Here is a 27,830-nt window from a genome sequence, read left to right as displayed (position 1 = left end):
AGGTATAACCATTGAATTAAACTGAGCACTAGAAGTAGTTGTGTTTGTTCTGAGTGAATCAAACTTTACAGGTGAAGGCCAGTAGAAGTAAAATTGTTTTTAGAGGCCCTAGACTGATAGATGTCCACGTTGCATAGTGCTTATTCATAGTTGTCTTCTTTTCGAGTCATAATGTGATGGAATATATGAATCATTACCTGTTCAGGGACTATATTTCTGTGTAATTCATATATGGGATTTTATAGAATATAGCAACAAGACAAAATAATATAGGAACAGAAATAGATAAATGTGTTAATACTGCTAATAAATGATACTACATAACTAATGTGATTACAGTGGTTAAGAAAACAAAAAATCCAGCGAAGAGGATAAAGATGGAATATTACAACATGATAAATAATTGAAGTTTGCTGGAATAATATTTATGCAGGTATGATGTGAGTGGATTTCCTACCTTGAAGTTCTTCCCAAAGGGCAACAAAGCTGGTGAAGAGTACGGAGGTGGAAGAGACTTGGATGACTTTGTGGCTTTTATCAATGAGAAATCTGGAACAAGTCGAGATGTAAAAGGACAACTTACTTCCCAAGTTAGTGAAATGACATCAAAGAGAAGCTAGAGTTTTGTTTTATTTTATTTTTTGGTCGGGGATGAAAGTTAAAATTGTTGCAGTTGGTGTCTTATTCATACATTTGATATTTTCTGTACAGGCTGGTATAGTAGAAAGCTTGGATGTCTTGGTTAAGGAGTTTGTAGCTGCCAGCGATGAAGAGAAGAAATCCGTGTTTACCCGAATGGAAGAGGAAGTTGAGAAGCTGAAGGGTTCTGCCTCAAGGTAACTTAAATAAACATCATCCTTCTAGAACATTTGCTTTTAGTTATGTCACTTGAGAATAGTTTCATTTGCATTGTTGTGTTGTATATGTTCTGCAATCTTTGCCCAAAATAAGAAACTAGATGCGGTAATCTACTAATCCTTTTTTTTTATCATTAGGCACGGGAAGATTTACTTGAAAGCTGCCAAGAATTACTTGGAAAAAAAACAAATGAAACTTATGCTGAATTCTTATGTCTTCTGCAGGTGCTATTTAATTTCCAAATGATGCAGTTGTGATGATTCTAGCACGCATGATTGGAATGTTGGTTCTATTGATATGGAGATGTAGCATATTATGAGTGTTGTTGATATGAACATTTTTTTAACTTTTTATGGACTGCAGAAATTCATCCATAACAGGATTTATGTTAAATAGATCATCCCCATTTATTGTTATTACTATTATTATTTGACTAAATTACTAATAAAATTTTTAATTTAATTTATTTTTAAAAATATTTAATATAATCTTCTAGAATGAAAATCTAGTATAAATTTGCTTTGATAGACTTATTAATTTCTTGCATCATTTTCATTTGATAGTTTTGGTTCTTATCAAATTAAAAAAAAACAAAAAAAAGAAAATATACAAAAAAAAACAATAAAAAAAATAACAATACTACGATGGTTATTCTATAACCGTCTTAGTATATTGCCCTTACTACGTCGGTTACTTCACAACCGGCGTAAAATAGTTAAAAAAAAATTGGTAATACTACGACGGTTATAATCCAACCGTCTTAGTATATTACACTTACTACGCCTGTTATATCAAAACCGGCGTAAAAAGTCATTTTTGCATGTCACATACGAAGACGATTCATCAACAACCGTCGTAAAAAGCGCACATATACGAAGACGGTTCATCAACAACCGTCGTAAACAGCACAGACATACAACGACGGTTCATCAACAACCGTCGTAAAAAGTTATATTTACCTTTTACGACGGCAACAATTACGACGGTTAAAAACCATCGTTAAAAACACTACTTAACCGACTTAGAAAGACGTATTTCTATGTGTGAAAGAAGCAATATAATTAAGACAAAGTATTGTTTCTAGAGATCAATACAAATTATGAAAATAAATCATTACTAATATTTTGTGTTAATTATTATCAATAAATATTTGGTTTTCATCTCTTAAGTATTTGAGTCTTATGGATTAAAAAACACATAACTAAAAGAGGAAACATCATCAATGGTGTTAAGTTAAATTTTTTGACAAAGGTTAATCATCAATAAAACAAATATTTTACACCTATAATACATAAATAAGTAAAAAATATTATCTTCTAGTTATATTGGTTCCCTTAGTTATAAGTTTTTTTTGTTCTAACCTTCAATCCATAAGGAGAAAGAAACTCTTGACTAATCCAGAGTTTAGACAAAAAAAAAAAACAAATAAATTTCACAAAAAATTATTTCCTTAAAAAAATCAAAATAAAACCGTGTTCAACCAATTTAATCTTTAACACTTAAATATAAGTTGTTTGTCCTCATTTGTACTTGTATGCATATTAATGCTTTCTTTCTCTTGGTCGAGGCTTCACCTTATCCCCCTATAGAGCAGGTTGGCCTTCAACCCAGAATGCTACATTAGCATCTGCATGCATTCAAATGGTTTTGGTGCAATTAATATATAAAGACACACACTCTCGATGAAGCCAAAAAAACGGTTCCATCGAATCCCCGAGGATAAGATCAAACACTAAAATTTGTTCTTTATAATAATTTTACTGCCCCAAAGAAGTTACCTTTCAACTTCAATTCTTTCCCTTTCCGTATATATAATCCTCTCATAACCTCTTCAAACTACCACCCCCCTCATTGCAGCAGTTTTTGAGTTTCCTTACATTCTTAAAGAAACCACTCGTTGTTCTTTAGGATATTTCTCTTTTCATTTTCCTCTTTTCTTCAAATCCCAAAGGATATTTGTCTCTAATATCCAACCTTCAAGATCATGGATGTTGCGCATTTCATTTTCGGGATATTTGGTTAGTTATTTTTCTTTTCTTTCTCACATGGGTTTCTCTTATCTTCCTTCGCAATGGTTGCATTTGAATGCTATTCTTTGTTTATGGTTCTTGCTTTTTTTTTTCTCAATGTTTTTTTTTTTTTTTTGTGGTGCAGGGAATGCTTCTGGTTTGTTCCTCTTCTTGGCCCCAATGTATGTATCTCATAACTGCCTCCTTTTGTTTTCTCATTGTCAATCTTTATTTTCCTTTATCTGTTCTTTTAAATGCTCATAAAATCATCTTTTTATGCCAATTTGAGCAAAATTTATGAGAAATTTGGTTTTGTAGAGTGACATTCTGGAGGATCGTTTCGAACAAATCCACAGAGAAGTTCTCGGGGGTTCCTTACCCTATGACACTTCTCAATTGTCTCCTTTCTGCTTGGTAAGTTACTCACTCAGTTCTTTCAATTCTTTAGCTTCATCTTTAGATTTTTTTTTTTTGTTGGTTAGTGTTGTCATTTCTTGCATTTGTTTTTATTTTGGTTCATCATTTTCACGTAAATTTCATATGGGTACGTAGAGTAGAGTCGAGGCATATAATAGTACTTTTTGGTCAAATCTTGGCTTTAGAAACCATACCCTTGTGCTTATTTTCTAATTACTTCAATTTGAGAAGGAAAAAATTCAAATGGGTTGATTCCCTACTAGTAAAGTTTTGAATTTTCATGATGGGTCTAATTTTTTTTTTTCTGTTGACTTTACTGTTTACAGGTATGGTTTGCCATTTGTGTCCCCAAACAACTTACTTGTGACAATTATCAATGGCACAGGAGCAGGAATTGAAATCATATACGTCTTTATATTCATCTACTTCGCACCAAAGAAAGAGAAGACCAAGATTATTGGCCTTTTCTCCTTCGTGGTGGCAGTGTTCTCTGTTGTTGTTCTGGTGTCACTGTTTGCTCTGCAGGGCAATGCCCGAAAGCTCTTCTGTGGCTTCGCTGCTGCCATATTTTCCATCGTCATGTATGGTTCACCCCTCTCAATTATGGTAAGCTTAGCTCACACATATTAATATTAATTTATTTTTGTCTATACCTCACTCACGCATATAAATTATTAGGGGTACAAGAGTATCACATTATTTATGATCCCGATTAATAATTATGTCACATGAATAAGAATATTATATTATTTCTTATTATATAAAAATCTTGATCAATTTAAAAACTAACCTATCTATATATGTGTCACTATATTAATCATGATTATAAATAATATAATAGTCTTAAACCACCTGGTGTCATTATCGCATCATCAATTTTTTCTTTATCTTTTTCATTTTCTCCTTTCTTATTTTAGTATGTTACTTTTTAGATTTCCATTTTTGTTAAACATTATTTTAAGAGTGTCTATGTTACTCTTGTTTGATTGAATTTTAGTTTTTTTTTAATCATTCATTCAACTAACAAAGAAAAATTAGTTATTTTAAATTAAATTATTTAAATAAGCGGGACAATAGATATTCTTGCTTACTTACTTTAAATAAGTAAAAAATTATAGGTACTGAAAATTGATTTGAATTATAAATATGTCAATATGCAAAATTAATTATAAAGTCCAAATATTTTTTATTTATTAAAATGGTGGTTGCTGTGCACAGATTTAGAAAGGGCTCATGTAGTTCTGCCTAAGCATCTTTGTCTTCTTATTGGTAATGGTTAGTGGTTAACACTTTATAGTGAAACCTGACGTTATCTTTTATAAAGTTATTTTTATTCGAAGTTTTAGAATTTCTTTTTCTCTTTTATAACTTCATTTATTTTATTTTCATTTCCTTAATTTTATTCTTATCTCTTCATGTCACTGAGATGATGAAAAGAGATAGTATGATGCTCTTTATATGTTGAAAAAAAAAACAAAACGGTATGATGCTCTATAATACACTTTGGAATATATTGATTGAAATCTTTTATAGAAAAAAATGTATGCAATATATTTTATACAAACTTTGGAATACATCTACCATACTCAATTAGTTAATAATTATAAAAAAACTATATAAAAAAAAACATAACTGGAGATCATTGTGTCTAGAAAGTATGTTGCAATCTTATTCCAAACATATTATTATATAAATTTCATATGAGATATTTTTGCATAGATTTTTTTGTTAGTGAACTTTGGCATTGTGTATGCAGAGGCTAGTGATAAAAACCAAGAGCGTGGAGTTCATGCCCTTCTTCCTCTCACTCTTTGTGTTCCTCTGTGGCACATCTTGGTTCATCTACGGGCTACTAGGCCGTGACCCATTTGTGGCTGTAAGTAGCACACTCACATTATCCACGTTTATCAGTTTTCAATTGGATCAATACAATACAAATACAAAATGTCACTATTTAAACATACCCTATTGTATTGCAATTGGTTTGTATTTGTTTATCAATCTTCAATTGGATAAATTGAATACAATGCAAATTGTCACTATTTAAACAAAATGTCACCAATTGATTTTACCCTCTTGTGTTGCAATTTGGTTTGTATTGAACGTATAGGTACCTAATGGCGTTGGTTCTGCGTTGGGGACAGCACAACTAATATTGTATTTTATCTACCGTGACAACAAAAGTGATCCAAAGAAGATTCCAAGAACAGAAGAAGAAGCTATGGAAATGGGCACCGCTAATAAAAATCCCATATCCAACTCGAATGGAATACAAGAGGGACGCGTCTAGGGACGCGTGTTAGCATTAAAAAGAACATGCCGTTATCTTTGTCTCTGTCTCTTTCTAAGCATTAAGAGCACATCTTTAATTTGGACTATGCTTACATCTTTGTTGTTGTTTTTTTTTTTTCTTTTTTCTTTTTAAAAAATCTGTTGTTGTTGCTATCATCTTTGTGACTCTGTTTCCTCCACGATTTGTAGTTTTTGTTTTTTTTTTCTTTTAGTTATGATAGTTGTACTATAAGTTTTGCCATATTGAAACGAGTTTGTGTTGTGTGAATTTTCTTTTCTTTTCTTCCTTTTCAGTCCATTTGTCGAGACACATCCGAGCGATATCTTGTCTGGATAAAATTTAAAAGAGTAATGAATATGTGAATCTTTCTATCTTTAATTTAAAATATTCATATTTTTGGTTTGTTATTTCTCTTGGTATCAAGTAGCGTATAATAAGTGTTTATCCATTATTTTTCAATTTAAAACAAACTATTAAATTTTTCATCAAAATTAAATAATGATATTTGGGTTTAATTCTTTCTGTTAAATAATTAACTAATTTTATGCAAGGTTTGACACGAGAAGGAATAGAGAGACAGAGAAATTTGAAATAAAATTTGAAAAGAATAAACTTTTCTCTCATTTAATTAAATAAAAAAAATGGAGAAGAGATTGAAATTGTGTGGGCTTCAGAAATTTAAACTCGAGTCTTGGCTAACATACAAAGAATGTGACAAGGAGAGAGTTTGAATCATGGAAACTTACTAATTTTGTAATGATCGAGAACTGCTATTTCGTCTCTTTACGTGCATTTAACTCACAGTAGAGTTTAGCATTTTCCTTCGGTATTTATTGCATGTGATTTGGGAGTACTTTTATGACTTAAAGGACTTGTTAGGATGGTTATCAATTGAACTTTTAAAATTTTTAAAAGAAAATAAAATTATTTTTCAGTTTAATGATTTATAATTTTAAGTTTTTTTAATTTAATATAAATTTTAAATTTAATGAACCAACAAACAATTATCATTTCTCCATTTAGACTTAGTGAAATGATGATAAACAATGGAAGCAAAAATGCTGGCACTGGTGACCTGATGTAGCAAAAGCAATAGTGTGGTTAGTGTATGACAACAGGGTGGTGGGAGTAACAATAGTATAATAATGGTTGACTAGTGATAACGGTAATAATTTAGCATTGGCCAAGACAATAAAAGTAATGACTATTGGTGTGATATTAAGAATGACAATAATAATTAATATAATTTAATAATAGTGTGGAGTGGTAGCAGTAGATAAATAGATTAAAATATGTTTTTTTCCAACAAAATATCCAAAGTTTGATTTTAGTTTTTGCAAAAAATTTATCCCTTTTTCGTGTTTAGAAGATTAAAATGTATGATTTTTTTTATTTTTTTTATCGTTGGTTTGGTACTCCCTCTCCTGCCTCATCCAACATGTGCTTCTCCTCTCTTCCTAGCCTCTTCTTCCTCGTTGGGTTCCGACTCCGCAACTCGCTTTCGCCAGGGCTATTCAAGAGGAGAGAGTCGCGGTAGAGAACAAAGCAGATGAAGCTGTAGCGATGCGATTTCGACTCCGCAGTCATCGCGCAAGGGAAGTCTGATAATGATGGGACCAGACGACTATTTAGGTTGTGGTGTTTTTGTTCCAAATCCATCGAAGGTTGATGATGGTGGTCTGTCGTGGTGACGCACACTGCACGCGGTGGATCGGGTAAGTGTGGCAGTTTGGGTGCGCCGAGGTAGTTGGAGGGTAGTGGTCGAGGTTGAGGATGGTAAGGGTCATTTTGCGTTTGGCTCAGGTGGTGCGGTTCTTGGTAATCCGACGTGGTGGTGGTACAGTACTGGGTTTGGCTAGTGTTGTGTTAATGATGGTTGGAGGTGGGTATGGCACGAGTTTGGTGTGTCGTGGTTACTGGTTAGTGAATACTCATCAGTTGAGTGATTTTTTTCTCGGAGTATTTGGTTCTTGTCATAGTAAAGCTAGTATGCAGAGCATACAAAGGGCCTTGAATTTAATTTAGTTTGAAAAGGATAAAAGCTAACTTATTATTTGAAGGAAATTTCTGTTGTTATGTATAGAAATGTCGGCTACTGGTTTTATGGCGTAGGCAACGGTTGTCAAGTATGTAAACTTGTGTACGGTGAACAATGTTTTTTAAACCTAAGATTAGTCTTTGGTACACCATGATATCTTGAACTTTCCACACTATATCCTTCTTCCTCTCTCCCCTGTGACCAAAAATAAGAAGGCTTTGTTGGACTTTCACAGAATGCAGAAAACTATCATGGATGCCAACCTCCTCCTTCCTCATCGTCATCCTCACCCAAGCACGTCGTCAACTACACCAATGACCTTCTCTAAACAAACGATGACATTGATGACGCTGACGAGGTTGACCGGCCCCTTCCTCGATCTTGTCAAGTGTCATGGTGGATCCATCTTGAGGTCTGTATTAGTTTCCTCAAAACTGAAGAGAGAGCGAGGTCTCCAAACATGCTGTTAATTTTTTTATTTTTGTTTTATTGAACTTGCTCTTCCATTGTTTTTTTTTTTTTTTTTTTGTGTTTCATTTTGAGGTTCCATTTGAAGGGTTTTCGTTGCTGCACTAATGGTTCTTTTAAGGGGGTTTTGTTCATTAACAAGTTGGGGCAAGCTCGACGAAGCTCTCCAATCTCTCAACCTCTCTCTCGAACTACCCTCCAGATAAGACTGCCACTCTCACGAAACTCCACTCGTTCATCTCCCTCACTTCTCACCACCTCCAAGCCTCTTCCAAGTGAGACCGGGTAGTTACTTTCATTGTGTGCTCTCTGAATATTATAGCAAGAAGCAATTTGGGATAAAAAGAGAGAACGAGTAGAAGGGGTTTGGTGGGTGACGGTGGCGCTTGTGGCAGGGGTGGGTGGTGATTGGAGGAGTCATCGGAAATTGCATCAACGATGTCAAGGTTCATAAGGAAAAGAGTTGGAGGAGAAAAGAATGGTGTGGGAAGTTCAAGATATCATGATGCACCAAAGACTAATCTTAGAATTAAAAAAAATTGTGCACCATACACAAATTATATTCCATGTGGTGTTTGGTGGTTTTGATGATGACTTGTTATGGTGTTCGATGATGGAGGTGGTTGAGTTTCATCAAAAACTTGATATAGGTTGTGTTTGAATTTGAGAGGAATTTACATAATCTTGATTCGGGAAGAAGGGGTTTCTTGTAATATATATTATTTCCTATAATTTGTGATGATTTTAAATTTGACGGTTTTAAACTCTCAAAAATTGTGTTTTAATTATTTTAATTTTTTAATAATTTGTGATGATTTTTAATCCTCAAAAATTATATTTTAAAATTTAAACTATAAAAATACCATATAAATTTGGATGAATTCAAATTTACTTCTGAACCAAAAAGTCACACATTTTAATTTTCAGAAACGGACAAAAAATTTTGCGGAAACCAAATACATAATTTTGGCCAGCTAAATATTGGGTAGGTTTTAGGAGATATGGGGGAACCAACTTTCTATTTTTAGTATGTAGTATTAGATATTTTTCTTCTAATTTTAACATTTTGTTCATAATTTTCTTTTAAAATGTTTGCAAAAAAGATGCGAGACTCTTAATATGAGATTATGATAAGAGGGTTTGGACAGTGAGAAAAAAATAAAAATAAAAAATTTAAATTTTGCAGGATTAGTTCAAATTGGACCATGATTGAAATGTACTAAAGAGTCAAAAAATTGTATTCAAAATTTAAACATCATGCTCTAAACTCGAGCAAGTTTGAGTATTTGGTCAGTTGTGGGCTTAATGCAAGTCATCGACTATAGCAGTTAAGCTAAAAAAATCTAAATTCAATTTGAAATTGTGAAGTAAAGCTCAAATTTGATGAAAATCAACAGGTATAAGTTTTCTCAAAGCTATATTTAGATTTAGTCATGATCACATGAGTTAAAATGACTTGGATAAAATTAGGACTTTTAAAGCATGGTCCAACACTACTAAAAAAAACATTTATTAGACATGTCAACTACGACGGTTGACCAAAAACCGTTTTAGAAAATATCCGGTGGCAATATTGTAATAAAATTATTAATAACGAAAACGGTTTTCAAATAACCGCCTTAAAATTGTGAATTCAAAAACAATTATTTGAAAAATCGTTGTAATTGGATTTTTTTTCTTTCTCTCTCTCTCTCTCTCATCAGACAGCTTATAGCTAGCTTTTAAAAGTTGTGACTTTCTCTCTCTTGCATCGGCAGCGCACTCATTGTCGTGCTTCTTCCTTCTCTCTGCCTCTTTCTCTTCTCTAGACCAACGTCGAAGGAAATTTCTCTAAACCACACTTAAAGTATTGTGTGTGTGATGGTGAAGGCCTTAGACACGATGCCATGAGAAGGGTTAAGGGAGGCTAAGTAGGGTTTGCGTTGAGAAAGAGAGAGATGGGAAGAGTAAAGGAGACAACAAAGGTAGCTTACACAGTGGAGTAGCTTGTAGCCTTCAATCGATACAATCCCGAATATTCTTCCAGATCTCCAAAACTATGTCAACGACCAGGTTCCTTCTTTATCTTCTTTTTTCCTAAATCCAAAAACCTAGGTTTGAAACGAAACCCAATTTCTGTCTCCTTTTAGGTTTCATCACAAACTTACAGTCTGGACGCGAATCTTTGCCTTCTTCGCCTCTACCAAGTATTTTTCATTGGTTTTCATATCAATTAGTCCAAAAACCTAAGGATATCATTGATTTTGTATTTAGCAAAGGTAGCTGAAATTAACTATGCACTTTTTTCCGAATTTTGGCAGTGATCATGGAATATTGGGATATGTGAGAGTTATTACCTCTAAGATCATGGAAAGCCCAATTTGCACATACTTTTTGTGGGCTAAGCTTATATTGGGCTTAAAAGAGACCTACATTTTATTCATGCTCAAATATTAATGTCCAAAACCAACGGTCCAACAAATAGAATTAAGGCAAGTTGATCACAAGCTTAGGGTTGTGGGCCACAATTGGCCAAGCCAAGAAACATACATTTGATTCAAGCTTCTAAAATGAAGCACAAGCTTGATGAAAGCCTAACTTTTGTTGAAGCTTTATGCAACTAAGCTAAGATGGGTCCAAAGTCTAAAAAGACCAAAAGTAAGAAACTTCTAAAAATTTAAAACTAGAATTAGGAAAGCACTTATTTTTTAAATTTTCAAAACAAGTTAAAATGATTTTGTAATTCAATTAAAAACCATTTCCATCCATTTGTATCCAAACAAGATTTATTTTCAAATTTAAGTTTAAAAACAAAAAAGTTAGAAACTTACAACTACCATACACGAGATCTAAAAACTACAAAACTTATTTTGATTTTAAAAAAGAGAGTTTAATACTTATATATTGAAGGTAAAAAAATCTTATATTGTTATCCAAATTGCATCATATTTTGAATTACTTTAAGTTAATTATTTTAAAAGTCAACAAATTGATCATACATGATGAGGTATAAATGGATGACTATGTAAAACTTTTTACATTGTTAATGCACAACCTTTTTTCTCTTAAAAAATTAAAAAGTTTAAAGAGTTTTTTTTGTACTCAAATTAAAATACATGGATCATAAAGGTGTGACATGGTTGGTAGATAACTTTGTCCCTTAAACATGTGGTTATGGGTTCGATCCTTGTCCCATGTGTTGAAAAAAATATTTCTTGGAAGAGATCAACCCCATAGATTTCAGTACTTTGAGAGATTAGTCCTTCAATTTCAAATGAAGAGTATCCTACTCCACCAAAAAAATATTAAAATATATAGAAGAGTAAGTAAAGGGGATGAGAGAATAGGGGAATTAGGAAGAGATTGGCAAGGGTTTTCAAATTAAGAAGGAAAAGAGTGGAACAAGAGAAGGAAGGTTATTCTTCTACTTTTTTTTTCCTTTTTTTTTTTGTTTAGAGCCAAGAAGATAATATTAATGATAATAACCTAATAGGAATAATGAGACAAGTTGTGGCAATTAATCATGCATCCCTAGGGTCACATTACATCAGAACAGTTTACAAAGCACAAACACAACAAGGAAAAAGCCAAAAACATTTGGGAACCAACTATTATATAAATATAAGGAGAGATCAAGTTACATTTAAGAACAACAACATGCAAATGAGTTTATCCCTGTCCCGTTCCCATAGAAGGTGGAATGGATTCGGGTTTAATAAAGGCGGGTGTGAAAAAATGAAATCCAACCCCATCACTATTAGATTTTATCAAGTTTAGACAAACTTATGGGGAACCCATCTCACATCTAAAAACAAAAAATTTATTCATATACATTAAATAAATCATAGATTAAATTATATATTATATTTTAATTCAATCATTATATATAATTTAATAAAAAAATAAATAACGTAAACATATTTAAGAATTAAAATATATTCTTAGTTAAATATATAAGTTTTAATTTTGTTATAATTAATAATATAAGTATAATATTATTTATTTAACTATTAAAGTAATTATAAATAATAAAATATCAAAATAAATATATAATAATATAACTATAATATTAATAATTATAAAAATATATGTAGTAAAGTGGAAGAGAGCAGGAAGTAACATACCCAATCATGTTTCTTTAAGTCGGGAAAAACCCGATCCTAACCCAGACCCTTGTCAAAACGGGTTTTCCTCGTCAAAATCGGAATGGATCGGATGGATACCCACAGGTTCAATGTTTATTGTCATGCCTAATAAAGTTATTATTCATCCTTATAATTCATTTTCTTAAAATATAATAGTTATAATGAGTAATTAATCTTAACCATTAAATTTTAAGAAAATGAATGGTAAGAATGAAAAATAATTTTCTTAGAATTATTTTTGTTGTAAGTTTATATGTAAATATTCACTTCACATAAAACTTAGGATGCGTTTGATTCACTAAAAAAAATAAGGACTTGACAACATAAAAATATTTGTCCAACGCTTGGTTTAAAAAATGACTAATGGACAATACAAAATAAAAATGATAGACTTGACAAATACCCAAAAACTTGTAACTCATTCGTCTCGTATAACTTTTTGTCCAATGTCTAACAAAAGTAAAAATACAATACTATCCATATTTTCTGACTTTTCATTATCCCACACTTTTTTCTTTTCCCATATGCGCCTCCTTCTATAAACCTCACTCTCCAAACATTATACATTGGTCACTGGTGAGAGCCGCCTTGGCAGCCGGCATGGACACCTTGGTTGTTGGCAAGGGTCGTTTGTTTTTTTCTTCTTTTGGCCAACTCTGACAAAGCTGCATCGCACCGTCCTACCGCCACCGCCATCATCGTGACCCTATGACGACCTCACACTGTCAGGTCTTGCACCTGGTGGCGTCAGGGGTTGCGCCTCCTCCATGGAGGCGCCTCTGCATCGACCACTAAACAACGTATAATACAAAAAGTTATCATGTAATTCAATTAGTTGTTCAATATTATCCTTTCTGTTCTGTCTTTTTAGCCAATCAAATGCACTCTAGTTCGACCTCTTGTAGCCAAACAAAATTTGGGATTCCTCAATGCAATTGGTCGAGAACATATTTTGGGTCCACCACCCATTCAAATAGAGATCATTGGGATCTTTTCATCTTCTGTTTCTTGGCCTAGCGGAGTGCTCACATAGGTAACCCACGGGGGAAACATTGGTAGAAAATAGGAAAAGTTAAGTTTAGAAGTAGAATGATTAAGAATTACTTAGTCTTTTAAAATATATTAAATTAAAAAATATCAAATTTACAAAAGGGGTTCTTAGACTGTAATTATAAAAAACAAAAAAAATTAAACTTAATTGTAATGCAATATAAAATAAATCACGTGATATTATATGATTAAATAATATATAACACATATAATGTGATTTATTTTTAAGTGACGTCAATGAACTGCCTCATACGAATAATTTGAGTACGGATTGATATGAAATCACGGTGATGATTTGTTATTGGTTGATAATTAAATACCAATGAAGGGAAACAGAAACGAACCACCACATCCATGCACCATTATTCGCGTCAAATTTTTGGTATTATCCAGCTTTTTCCTTTTTTTTTTCTTCTAATATCTTGGAATAGTTCATATTTTCTGTGGCAAATGCTTGCCTTATGATTTAAATTTGAAAAAATATTCATCACTAAACAGCATTACAATTAAGATTAAAGCTCTTGTCAGATGTTCTTAATTTCTCCGCCGTCTGATCGGATGAAGTGTGCATGCACAAAATTTCCCCTTCCTACATAACCTATGAAATTTCATTCTCTTACTAAAGGAACAATAAAATGGGTTTTTTTTTTTTTTAATTAACACATGATTCGCTGAATGACGCTGCTAAGCATAAAATTCACACACACATAGTCAAAAACTGATGTGAACATATTACAACCCATCAAATATAGCATTAATACCTCTGCAAAAGAAGCCACATAGCCATATTTAAATTGAAGTAAATTAAATATAAAATCAACTATAAAATATATATATATAAAAAAGTCTAATTCATGAATTAGTTCAGCACTATCTGTGAATTGCTATAAACCCTATTCAACTTCAATTCCTATCAACCAAAAACCATAACAGATAATAATAATAAGCTATATTATAAAATCTTGCTCCTGCTGAACATCATTGACCTCCAATTGCACATACTCTCCTCCATACACTTCAAGATTATCTGGTAAAGCCGGCATGTCTACATTCTCATGGTAGTAGGACTTGCAAACAAAGTAGATCACAGCATGCAGCAAAAATCCAAAGAGGAACAAACAAGTCACGAGCAAGAAAGAGAGAAGTATCGCCGTCTTGTTCACGGAACTCGCCCGCCTTTCCTTCAATATCGGCATCTTCCCAGAGGATGAAACCATTATTGAAACAAGATTAACCATTTGAGCGAAAATTGTGAATATTAAAAAAACCACCTTCTCCTTTATCAACTTGTAGTTCTTCTCCATGGCTAGGGTTTCCCAAGAGTCATGCAAATCAGTCATAATTGTTAGTTGCACCACCACGGTGAAGTGAGCAAGCCCTATGAAGTAAATAACCCCTATGAAATCAAAAATTGCACCCCCACCACTCATTATCCCAAATGTATTTGCCCATAAGCATATAACTATCATGCTCCCAAAATTGTAAAGGAAAAAAAATGCTAAAGCAAATAAAAAGGCCAACATGAACCTCTTCCACACCATTGGGACAACATTCATAACCTTCTTGAATGTTACATCTTCGGGGGTGTAGATGGAAGCGATGGTGTATGCCACTGATGAGGTGGAGAGGAGGGAGATGATAAGAAGAAAAGTGAAGTAAGCGATTTGGAATGTTGAAACAGTGATCAATTCAGACGAGATCTTGTCAGAGAGCTTCACATATTGAGGTAGGTTAGGGTTAGGGTTTGTTCCATGCATTTCTTTAGTGTGGGAGCGAATCTTGCTGAAGAAAAGGTTGGAGACTTCAATGTGGATGAGGAAGATGAAGGAGAGAGGGATTATTAGTTTTAAGGTGATTTGGGTGAGGATTTTCCTCCATGAAAGTGTGATCTTGGAGGCTTCTTCGTAAAGGAAGCCAAACAACCCTAGAGACTGCATCTCTTCTTGTTCTCTATCCATGGCCTCTGGATTTTCCTCAATGGAGTTTTGGATTGCAAGATGGTTGAGGTGGTTGGGCGAGGATGAATGTGTTGAAAGCTTTTAAAGAAAATCAAAATGGGTTTGGACTTGCATACTTCAAATTACTCTTACTTTTCAAATTTCAAATGAACTTCCCGAAGATCAAATCTGGTGTAACTGACTTTGTTGGATATAATCTTCATCAAGAGAATAATGGATTGTCTGATGGATAGAATCTTCTTGAAAAGTATCGTTAAACGTTTAGAATCTTCTTGTAATATGTCTCTTCTCTTTCTAAGTATATTTAGAATTTTGATCCATCAATTTTATTTCCTAGAGTTTTTAATTATTAAATACAATATCTAAATCTCCTAAGATTTGTCTTTGATTCTTAAACATACAAAATACTCTATTTAAACACACACTAAAAGTTCTAATACAAATATTCTTAGTTATATTAATTTGAACAATCATGTTAATAAGCTTTATTTTCATCTAATTATTTTTATTTTGATTATTGATGTGAAATATTCATCGATTTTTTGCCATGACTAATTTTTATTCAACATTTAACTAACTATCTCAATGAAGATTTTTCCTTTCAACCATTTTATTTTCATCCGGCTTAAAATCAAAATCTTATTTACATGATCCAAATTTTTCAGTGCGCGGCACTCAGAGGTAACAACATATGTTGGTTTTATCTAATTATTTTAATAATACACGTCTAAGTTTTAATAAGGAATAATAAATTTTATAATCTTAAAAAAATGAATTTCCAAATATTGTCTAGTAATTTAAGTTTAATTTTAAAATTATAATTAGAGCAGTCACAAACTCAAATCATAGCCCATCCATATATCTTAGATTCTTTCGAGCCGAAAGGGATCATAGCCCTCAAATTAAAAAGGTGCAACTTAAAAAGAATGTAACTTCTACAGTATTATATCTCTAGGTCTAAGATTTCCAATTAACTCTCGTCTAGTTATAATAGAAACAAAAATCTATTTTCATGGAAAATCTTGGAATAGTTTATATATATATATATATATATATATATATATATATATATATATATATATATATATATATATATATATATATATATATATATTAAGGTTGGGATAGTTCATATTTTCTCTTGCAAGTGCTTGTCGTGTTTGAATTTGAATAACTTATCATAGTTAAACAACGTCACAATTAAGTAAAGCTTTGACGTTCATAATTTTTCCACGATGGGACATAATAGAAGTAAATTTATCCTTCTCCAATTGTCCTTCTTCGTATCAACTACATCTAATTGAATAGAATGAGTGAATATTATAAACTTTTAATATTATACTTTGCAAATTAAAATCGTACATGTAAGCTACAAATTAAATTTCATTCTCTTACATGGGTTTTAATTTTTTTCTTTCTTCTACCTCCTATTTTATGCTAAAATTCGCTAGTGATTGATACTGCTAAACATAAAATTCACAGTCAAAAACTGATGTGAACAAATTAAATTATATCCATCGCATCATAAGCAGTAACACCTTTACAAAAGAATCCACATAGCCCTATTTTTGAACAGTAAATTGAACATAAAATCAATCTTGTGCATAGTACTCACAATTCATTTCATACCTGGCTGAATTTCACACGCAAATGATATTTTCTTAATTATGGCATCAAGAAACAAACCATATTTATATAATCACATCACCAATTTAGACATGCATATGAATGGTGATTTAATTTATCTAAGCTACATTATTATAAATCAAACTTGGTTTTGCTTCAGCTGAACATCCGGACTTCCATTATTGGCATACCCTTCAAGACGATCTGCTAAAGCTGATTTGTCAATGTTCTCATTGTGATAGGACTTGCAAACAAAATAGAACGCAGTTTGCACAACAAACCAGAAAGGGAACGAACAAGACAATAACAAGAAGCATAGAACCCCAAATGCTGCTCCTTCCAAAGGACTCACACTCCATCCTTGCACCACCATCTCCTGGAACAAAACCAATATCGATACAAGAGCAACCACCGGTGTGAAAAGCAAGAATATTGACAAAAATTAAAACCATCTTCTTCCCCTTTATCAACTCCTTGCTCTTTTGTGACTTATAAAGAGAAACCTCGGGAGTGATGAAACCGTGATAGTCTTCTAACGCAGCCGCAACACTTGATATTTGCCACACCACGGTGACGTACACAAACTCTATGATGTATAGAATCGCAAACAAAACTAAAAGAAAAACCACAACTCCTTTACCAAATACCCCAATTACAATTGGGAATAGTAATAAGATCATGACTAAAAAAAAACCAAAAAGATTGTAAATAATAAAAGAAGTTATGGAAAAACAAATGGTCCACATGAGCCTGTTACACACCGCAGGGACAGCACTCATGACCCTTTTGAATGTTACATCTTTTGCGGTGTAGATGGAAGCGTGGTGCAGACCACTGCTGAGAGAGAGACCAAGAAGATCAAGACAAGAACACTGGAGAGTAGGGTTTGGAATAGATTGAAAATGTGGCGTTTAAAGTCTCTTGATTTGTGGGAAATTTCTAAGACTAAAATTACAAATCTAATATGTTACAGACTACAAAACGAAATACAGGTCATTAACAAATGCGAAAAAACAATCAAAATATATCTCCAGCGATTGCCATGAAAGAACTATTTTGTTTTAATTCTTTCAAACTCTCACTCTCTCTACTCTTTCAGTAGATGGCGTATCACATGAAAATTGAAAGATGTGAGCTCACAGATCAAACACATGTGCTATATATAGGCATTTTACCATCAATAATACCTTTAGTAGTCATTACACTAATTAGTAGTCATTACCACTAATTAGTTGTCATTATCATCCATTAGTAGTCGTTCAATATTTGACTTTTCAATTCAAAAATTGATGGAGGAATTAACATTCCAAAACGTACGTATCAAAATTATTACATTCTCTCACCTGGTCTGAACATTTTGACTTATTGATTAAAATAAGTCAATGTTCAGTCTTCTTAAGTAATGAACATACGAATCATAGCGATAGTTTCTCTTATAACGAGTTATATCATTAATCTATTATAACATGCTCAATTTCCCAAGTAGTATACCCAAGCTGGTAATAAAACTTAATGAATAAACTTAATGTTTATTCTTGGTCCAAAATATAATTATTCTCAAATAAATCAATTTGCACATGAATATGAGAAATATCACAATATAAAAGTTTCAACTCTAACCTATATGTATACAATCATAAAGTGGAACCAAGCCTTATTCTCTTTACATGATCCTTGAATTTAAATGGTGGCATGTTCTTAGTCAAAGGATCAACAATCATCAACTTAATGCTTATATGCTCAATGACCACTTTTTTGTCTTTTACTCTTTCTCTAATGGCTAAGTACTTAATGTCAATGTGTTTACTTCGACTTTCACTCTTTTTATTCTTAGTATTAACAACAATTGAGTTATCCCATAAAATTCTCAAAGGCCTTGAAATAGTATTAACTACCTTTAGTCTAGAAATGAAACTCTTAAGCCATACACCATGTGATATAGCCTCAAAGCAAGAGACAAACTCAACTTCCATGGTAGAAGTAGCAGTCAAAGTCTTCTTAATACTCCTCCACGAAATAGCTCCACCGACCATCACGAAAATGTACTCAGATGTTGATTTGCGAGAAACAACGCAACCAACAAAGTCTTAGTCTGAATAACAAATCACATCTAGATTTCCTGTCTGTCTATACATAAACATGTAATCTTTGGTCCCTTGAAGGTATCTCATCGCTTTCTTTGTAACTCTCTAGTGGTCAATACATGGATTACTCTGATATCTTCCTAACATTCCAATTGCAAAAGTAATGTCAAGCCTTGTGCATACTTAAGCATAAATGAGGCTTCCAACAACTGAAGCATAAAGAATGTTTTTCATTTGTTCCTTCCCAAAGTCATTCTTTGGGCATTGGTTCAAATTAAACCTATCACCTTTCACAATGGGAGCGACACTTGGTAAACAATCTTTCATCCGAAATCTCTTTAAAATTTTGTTAATATAGGTTTCCTGTGATAGACATAAAATAACTCGAGGTCTATCTCTATGAATCTTAATGCCAATGACATAAGATGACCCATATCCTTCATGTCAAAATTCTTAGAGAGAAATTGTTTCACCTCTCCCATTCACTGGCTGCAAGTAAAATATCATCTACATATAAAATAAGAAAACATATTTTACTCATTGACCTTGTGGTATAGTATATGCATTGATCCATGGGGTTTTCATAAAAACTAAATGAAGAAATTATCCCATGAAACTTAAGGTACCACTAACGAGAGGCTTGTTTTAAACCATATAAAGATTTATTAAGCTTGCAAACCAAATGTTCATCATTGCTAGAGGAGAAGCCTTCAGGTTGTTTCATATAAACCTCCCCCTTTAAATCACCATTAAGAAAGGTTGTTTTCACATCCATTTGTTGCAACTCAAGGTCAAAATGAACAACTAATGCCAAGATAATACGAAGAGAATCTTTCTTAGATACTGGAGAAAAAGTCTATGTGTAGTCAATTCCTTCTTTTTGAGTAAACCCCTTAGCAACAAATCTTGCCTATCTTTCAATGTTGCCTAATGAATCCCTTTTGGTCTTAAAGACTCATTTACAGCCAATGGCCTTTACCCCATTAGGCAACTCTACAAGGTTCCAAACTTTGTTACTTTGCATAGAATTCATCTCATCCTTCATGGAATCATACCATAAATTTGACTCTTTACAACTCATGACTTGATCAAAAGTTTTGGGATCATTTTCAGGTCCAATATTATAGTCAGACTTTTGCAAATTTACAATATAATTACTAAGAATAACTGATTTCTTACTCTAGTAGATCTCCTTAATGTTGCATCAACATTTTCTTAGGTATCATGTTGTTCAGCTGGTTGGTCATCATTTTTAGGAATTTGATTATCAACTTGATCTACTGGATTATTAGCAACATGTTGTGAAATGCTAGTCATTTATTGTTCATCATCCCTTTGTACTTGAGGGGTATGAATTACAACCAATCTTTTACTTGACGTGGAAGGTTGAGACTCTATATGATCAATTTCAAAACCTAAGTCCCTCAATTGATCACTCCCACTAATCAAGTTATTTTTAAGAAACTTGACATTTATTGATTCCACAATCCTAGTAATATGATATGGTCAGTAAAACCTATAACCTTTAGACCTTTCGGGATATCCAATGAAATACCCACTAATAGTCCACGGGTAAAGTTTCTTCTCTTGTGGGTTATATATTCTCACCTCAGACAGACAATCCTAAACACACATATGTTTCAAACTCGGTTTTCAACCTTTAAACAACTCAAAAGGTGTCTTTGGGACAACCTTGCTTGGAACATAATTTAATATATACATTGTCGTCTTTAGTGCTTCAACCCACAAGGATTTAGAAAGATTGGAGTTGCTAAGCATACTATATACCATGTCCAATAATATTCAGTTCCTTCTTTCTGCCACACCATTCTAATTTGGAGAACCAGACATAGTGTATTGGGCAACAATCCCATGTTCTTGAAGAAACTTTGCAAAAGGACCAAGTGCTTATCCATTCTCAGTATATCTACTATAATATTCTCCACCTCTATCTGATCTCACTATTTTTATTTGCTTGCCACATTAGTTCTCAACTTCAAACCTTAAAGACTTTGAAGGCATCCAATGCTTCATTTTTGTTATAAAGCAAATAAACATTCATATATCATGAATAATCATCTATAAAGGTGATAAAATATTTCTAACCACGTGCATCCATATCTAGACATCAAATATCAGTATGAGTTATTTCTAATATGCTTGAACTCCTGTTAGCACCTTTCTTAGACATGTTGGTCTGCTTACCCTTAATGCAGTAAGTTTTAAAGTCAACAAAATCTAGAGTATTGAGTACCCCATCTTTCACTAACCTTTTAATCCTCTCAAAGGAGATATGTTCTAATCTCCGATGCCATAACATAGAGGAATTCTCATTAATATTACATCTTTCAATACCAGTTTGAACATTCATTAAACTATAAGTGGCATAATTTTGTAAACCAAGAAGATAAAAACCATCAAACAAGATATCATTCCCAGCACATTCAAAATTATAAAATAACTCAAATGACATGTCTTTAAAATTAAAGGAATATCCAAAAGGTACGAGTTAGGAAACAGAAATCAAGTTTTGAGAAAAACTTGACACATAAAAGGTCTTTTCTAATTTCAAAATAAAACCATTACTTAAAGTTAAAATGCAAGTTCCAATAACCATGAAACATTATTTAAGAAGTTTGAACTTGGTTTTATTTTGATCAATATATTAACATTTTTTTATATTATAATTTAATCCTCAATAAATATATATATATATATATATATATATATATATATATATATATATAATTGTTGTAAATGATAAAGATAAAGAAGAGAAATATTAGTAACATATTCTTATAAAGTTATTTTGTATTTTTATTTATTATTTATAATTTAATGATTAAATAGAATTACTTATTAAAATCTTTAAGAAAATATATGGTAAAAATGAAAGGAGAAGACACTTTCAACACATTACACTAATAATATGCTAAGACTTTCAACATAAATCTACATGAAAGTGAAATTATTAAGGAAAGCTAAAGGGAACGTGAAAGTTGAAGTGGATCGTGTCCCCGCTAAGTTTCGTGAGTTGGTGGTACTAAAAGTATCGCTTAAAAATCAATCTGAAGCTAAAAAACAGAATGCTATTCTGGTCTTTGCTCATATCGATACTATTTTTTCATAAGTAATTAACATTTTATTTTTAATTTTGACGACTAACTTTTTATGATATTGGAGTGGCTTTAATTTTAAATTTTACTTTATTTGATCGATGCTTTTGAAGTTTTATTACATGGAATTGTTAATTATTTGCTGCTAAAGATATAACAGATCAGAAGGATCAGAAGGAGGTGGTGGAGATGATAATTCAAATGTAGTCGTTATGTTGGAACTTGCTCAGGGACTGTCTCAATCTGTTGCATTTGGTGCTGGATTTAAGAATTTTGTTATATTCGTCTTCAATACAAGAGATGAGGAGGATTCAGAACCCAGGTCTTCAATTATTTGTTAATTAATACATCTTAAATTAATAATAATTAATTGATTTTGTTTTCTCACATCATTAGTTTGGAGACACTTTTAATTAATTACGGATAGCGTTTTTTCGAACAAGCTACAAGAGTGAATACGTGTGGATTAGAAAGGATTTTAGTTCACTTCCATATATTAAAATCAAATGATATATTTCCCTCAACATATATATAAATAAAAACACCCATCTCATGGAATTTTGTTAATATGCAACATCCTGTTAGTGATAATGTTCATTTGGCTGTTGATCTGGATAACATTGGCTTCACAAAGTCTAGTACTTCTGAGGTGCAGTATCACAATCCACCTTTAAACTAGTTGAACTAAGTAGTTTTTGAAACCATTTTCTAAAAATGAACCAGAGTCTATTTAGAAATGTTGTTAGAAGAGTTTTTGAGAATTTTTCTAGTAAAACATTTCCTATTATATTTTTTATAAAGAAGCTCTTAAAAACTCTTCTAGTTTGTTCTCAAACAAGACCCTAGTTCACTCTTGACTTTATTTTTGACCAATTGATGGTGAGATGAGACGGGCCTACCTTTTGTCATCAGATCACCCTAATAAATTTATGCTTCTAACTGAAAATTTTGTTGTTTCTCTTATTAGGGTACCGGATCAAAGAATCCCGTTGTGTTTATGTTTAAGATTGGTGAAGAAGGAAACACTGCCGAGGTTTGGAATTATTTGTAAACTAATTAACTTTATTTGATTCTTACCTGATAAAAAAATGGAACGAAAGATAGATAAAAAACTATATAAAAATTGGTACCTGAAGCACACTTATTATTATGGAATAATTAACAATAAAAGACGATGCAAAAACTTATTCTTGATCTGACGACCTTTTCCAATCATCCTGGAAGGAAGCATACTGAGAGTCATCATGTCTGGTTATTAATTAATCACAGTTAACTACAATATATAACTAGATTTTAAAAGTCGCACATTTTTTTAAAATTATATATTTGTATATTTTTTGGAAGGGTATATATATATATATACCCACACATAAATTGTTACTGTAGGATGTATTACATGCATGTTATTGCATATATACCGTAGTTGTCTCAGTTGGATCATATTGTTGGGTAATATTTTCTCCCTTTAAATCAAAATCTTAAAAAATTTAACTGTCAAATTAAATAAAATTTATTGAAATTCTTACAGGGAGGTACAACATGAGCAAGTATACATTCTTAATTAGGCCAAAAAAAAATTCCCATTTGTCTTACTTTTATTCTACATACAATATACAATATTTTTTTTATGAAGTTCCAAAGGATATTAAATGCTGCAGAATCTTTTTTCTTCCGGGGTTATAAAATATGCAACAGATTTCAAAGTTATCAAAGAGGTCGCAGATGTTTCTGGCCTTGATTTCACGTTTCTAGATGAGATGACTGCTGTATATCATACCAAGGTTTCCTTCTTTCTTTGTTTTTCTAAATATTTGGATTCCTTCATTTTTTCCCCACCATAGTTTATTGTCAAATAGTTCCTGGGCTAATTAAAGTCGATTAGATCTAGAAAAGACTTTTAAGACAGTTTTTCAATTTTTTCTATTTTCTTTTAAAGAAAAGACATTCTAAGACGGTTCTTTAAAAAACCATCTCAGAATTCTCTATTTTTATTTATTTTTTATTTTTAAAAAAATCATTCAAAGACGATTGTTCAAAGAACTGTTTTAGAAGGGTACTTTTTTAAGACACACTTCTAAGAGGTTCTTAATTAACAACCGTCTTAGAAAGGTATCTTTTTCTAAGATAGTTTTTTGAGAATCATCGTCAAAAGTCAAAACTTTCAACGATGTTGACTTCAAAGACGGTTCTAAATTGTCTTTAAATATGGTTAAGAACCATCGTAGTATGTTGTTTTTGTAGTAGTGTTTCCTGATAAATGCTTTGCTCACTTTCCACTGGCTTCCTTAGATTTTGCATACCCTGTAAAGAATTTGCAATATGGATTGTAGATCCAAAATTAATTCACTAGGTGTTAATATTAACACTATTCATATTAGATTCATAACATACTAATGAGATTGATTTACCTTTCTTCTCAAGTCATTTCTAGAATCTAGGACAATTCTTTTTCATGAGTCCCTTCTTCTTGCATAAGAAAAAATTTGTCACCTTCTTAATATCAGCTTGAGGTGGTATTTTACCGTTCTCCTTCTAATAACTTTAGACTTAGTTTTTTTGTTCTTCCCACAAGCAGTTGTCAACAATGTACTCTCACCTATCTCCATTACAAGTCGTTCTACTTCCTGAACACACATGGTCATTAATTCATTGATAGACCACATTTCCTTATGTTTGTTGTAGGAAATCTTAAACGACCCATATTCCGGCGGAAAGGTGTTCAGAACGAAGTGCACTAGGAATGACTCAGACATATCAACCTCCAGTTTCTTAAGTTGAGTTGAAATATCTCGCATTTGCATTATGTACTCATGCACATCTTTCACATCGATAGCCGGAGAGAGGAGAACTTCATGATTAGGATGCTTGCTAAAGCCTCAACAAAAGCCTTCAACAAGGCTTGGACCTTTTCATGTTGGTCGACAGAACCACGTATCCCAACCGATATTTTGGTCTTAATGAACATCACGCTTCGCCGGTTAGATTGCTCCCACCACTCATATAGCGCAACAACAACTAGGCTACTTTCATCAATGATTGCAGGTGGTTCTTCTTTCCTTATAGCACAGTCTTTGTCCATTTACCCCAAATCTAGAAGAATTCTCTCCTTTCATATCTTATAGTTATCTCCTTTGAGTTCAGGAATATCTCATTGAATATCAAAAAAACTAATAGTTTGAGAAGTTCAAAAATCCAAAGGCTTATGTCAAAATTTAACGCATATTAATCTTAATTGTATGTTTAACTAATGTAAACATACTAGAAAATTGAATCTTGGGACATAAAAATTGTCTGTGGGCTAAATTTTTAATTCAATAAGAAACAATTAAACTTTATGATAGAATAATCAAATCACATACTCAAATTCATGCTTTACGGGTACAACATGAAAATAATTTAATTTTCTATGTTAAATATTTACTTTATGATAAAGCTGACAAATTATACATACCTCATGATCCCTGTGGGTAAACCATAAAAAATAATATGTCATTTTATCCTAATTAATTATACAAATATAATAAAAATTCATGTGGGATAAAATTCATTATATAAAGTACAATTAATCACAATATTATGCCTAATTCCTTATATGATCTTTAAACAACTTAATATATAATTTTAATCAAATTATAGATGTTGTGGTCAATCCATAATTAATCAAAATTATAAAGATCACTTAAACATAAAACTTAATCATATGAGAATAAATCATATTATGCATTTCAAGATCAAGATATAATACAATGATGAATAAAATTCTCATATATAATTTCATAATTGAAACATTATATTATGCATTTGATTTCATATATATATGCACAAAATAATTTTTTTCTAGAATATATTCATGCATAAAATAAATCAAAACTCCATAAATTGCAAAGGTAAACAAAAACACGCAAGCATATAAAATATAAAAAATGGATAAATGTCAAAGAATCTTAAACGATCCAGTGGCTCATGACAATGGCAGATGTGAAACACATGTGTTATACATATAGACATTCTACCATCAAGAATGCATTTCATAGTCATTATCGCCAATTAGTAGCCATTATCACTCATTATTAGTCATTACCACCCATTAATAGTCATTCAATATTTGACTTTTCAACTCTAAAACTAATGGAACAATCGAAATTCCAAAACATACATACCAAAATTATTACAAAATTTTCAAGTAGAAGATGTTGGAGCCTACTATGTGGGAGACGCTGAGGAAGGAGAGAGGAAGGATTAGGGTTGAGATGATTTGGGTGAAGATTTTCCTCCATGAAAGTCCGATCTTGGAGGCTTCATAAAGAACCTTAGAGATTTCATCTCTTCTTCTTGTTTCTATCCATGACAACCTCCTCTGGATGGAGTTTTGGTTTATTAGCAAGATGGTGTTGCCAAATAGAATGGATTTGGACTTGTATGCTCCAAACTACCCTTACTATTGAGATTTCAACTGAATCTTCTTGAAGAGGTCATGGTACTATAGATGAATCTGTTGGAATATATAATCTTCTTGAAAAAGATTATGTAGCAGATATTGATCCTCACTCACTGACCTGGTAGTGGTGGTTATAAGAAAATGATGTAAATGGTGATAATCTTGAAAAGGAGAATCTATCTGCCATTTCCTTATTCTTCACATTTGTAGGAATGGCAAAGTTTGTTGCTGGTAATGGTGGAATATAGAATCTTCTTGAAGATTGTTGTAGTCTCTTAACAAATGTTGATTGCCTTTCCTATTGCCAGAAAACAGTCTTTCCTAAAAACTCATAAGTTGATTATTAATTGCCAATCTTTCAACACTTAAACCCAAATTTTCAAGTGCTAAATCGTAAACCATCCTCTATCCTGCATAACGTGTAAAGTATGAAGAAAGCCGATCTGGCACTTAGCCAATAGAGACAAAAATAGATACTTGAGATTATGTATGCGCATACAAATATAGAATTATCTATGAAATACTGTATTATTAGGGACTATTACTCATATGTCGTGGCAACTATATACCCCTCACAAGCTATAGAGAAAACAATCAAACATTTTTGGAGCTTGATTTTATGTCACAACCATTTTGTGTAGGCACTGATGTAACACTTAAATCTCTTACCCCCAAATGATTTCACTAGAAAATCCACCCACAAATAGCATTAAATGTAGAATCAAAACTTATTAGATATTTTGAGGCCCACAAATATCACCAACCTATAAAACTACAGGGGAATATTTTATAAATCACTTCACATATAGAGAACACAAAAGTAACACAATAAGATAGTAGCAGGTTTGCTTGAAAATATTTATAGAACCAAAAAACAACCCTCAACTTGAATAACATATTTGCATCTACCGTTTTTAGACTTAGCTATCAAAAGAAGGCAATGGAGAATTAAAAGTCATCCATTACATACCTCTTCTTTCAGATTGGATGACAACATGGAAACACCTGATCCACAAGAAAATTGCACTAGCATACTGTCCCCTAACCGAATGGCGAGGAAAAATAGAGAATTTCCAATTATTGTAATACCCTAACACAATTATGCAGATATTAAAAAAAACTAAGGTCAATATGAAAATTAAATTAATCTATAAAGGTTAGATTCAAATCTGCAACAACATTAACAAAAATGTAAAATTTTCAAACTTATAGATGACAAAACTGAAGCTTTTGACTTGGAAAGATCAAGTCTCTGTACAAACCTGAAAATGAAAAAAAAATTGTTGGTTCATGTATATAGAACGTTCTATAATAGTAGTGTTCTTGTTTTAAGGACATGGCACTGCAACAA

At 32.1% G+C, this 27,830-nt stretch overlaps 3 protein-coding genes and 1 long non-coding RNA gene across 4 annotated transcripts; 2 read left to right on the top strand and 2 right to left on the bottom strand.

The window, feature by feature from the left end:
- The first annotated feature begins 351 nt into the window (after positions 1-351).
- LOC100776051 (uncharacterized) lies at positions 352-1,017 on the top strand. Its single transcript, XR_417459.4, has 3 exons — positions 352-590; positions 712-836; positions 996-1,017. It is a non-coding gene; the product is annotated as an uncharacterized lncRNA (long non-coding RNA).
- A 1,413-nt stretch (positions 1,018-2,430) lies between these two features.
- Positions 2,431-5,844, top strand: SWEET31 (sugar efflux transporter SWEET31). The gene is made up of 6 exons (NM_001357959.1): positions 2,431-2,876; positions 3,013-3,049; positions 3,186-3,281; positions 3,611-3,890; positions 5,041-5,160; positions 5,395-5,844. The coding sequence occupies exons 1-6, from the start codon at positions 2,843-2,845 to the stop codon at positions 5,572-5,574; spliced, it is 747 nt and encodes a 248-aa protein (NP_001344888.1). The 5' UTR covers positions 2,431-2,842; the 3' UTR covers positions 5,575-5,844.
- An 8,360-nt stretch (positions 5,845-14,204) lies between these two features.
- Positions 14,205-15,215, bottom strand: LOC100776586 (uncharacterized). The gene has a single exon (XM_003543911.1). The coding sequence runs from the start codon at positions 15,213-15,215 to the stop codon at positions 14,205-14,207; it is 1,011 nt and encodes a 336-aa protein (XP_003543959.1).
- Positions 15,216-16,980: 1,765 nt separating this feature from the next.
- Positions 16,981-18,874, bottom strand: LOC112998714 (uncharacterized). The gene is given in 3 exon segments (XM_026124839.1): positions 16,981-17,289; positions 17,291-17,713; positions 18,737-18,874. Coding segments are annotated over 3 exon segments (870 nt in total).
- Positions 18,875-27,830: the final 8,956 nt, after the last annotated feature.

The sequence above is a fragment of the Glycine max genome, chromosome 13 (genome assembly GCF_000004515.6).
Source record: "Glycine max cultivar Williams 82 chromosome 13, Glycine_max_v4.0, whole genome shotgun sequence".
Classification (NCBI taxonomy): Eukaryota; Viridiplantae; Streptophyta; class Magnoliopsida; order Fabales; family Fabaceae; genus Glycine; species Glycine max.
This window is presented reverse-complemented; position numbering and strand designations above follow the sequence as displayed.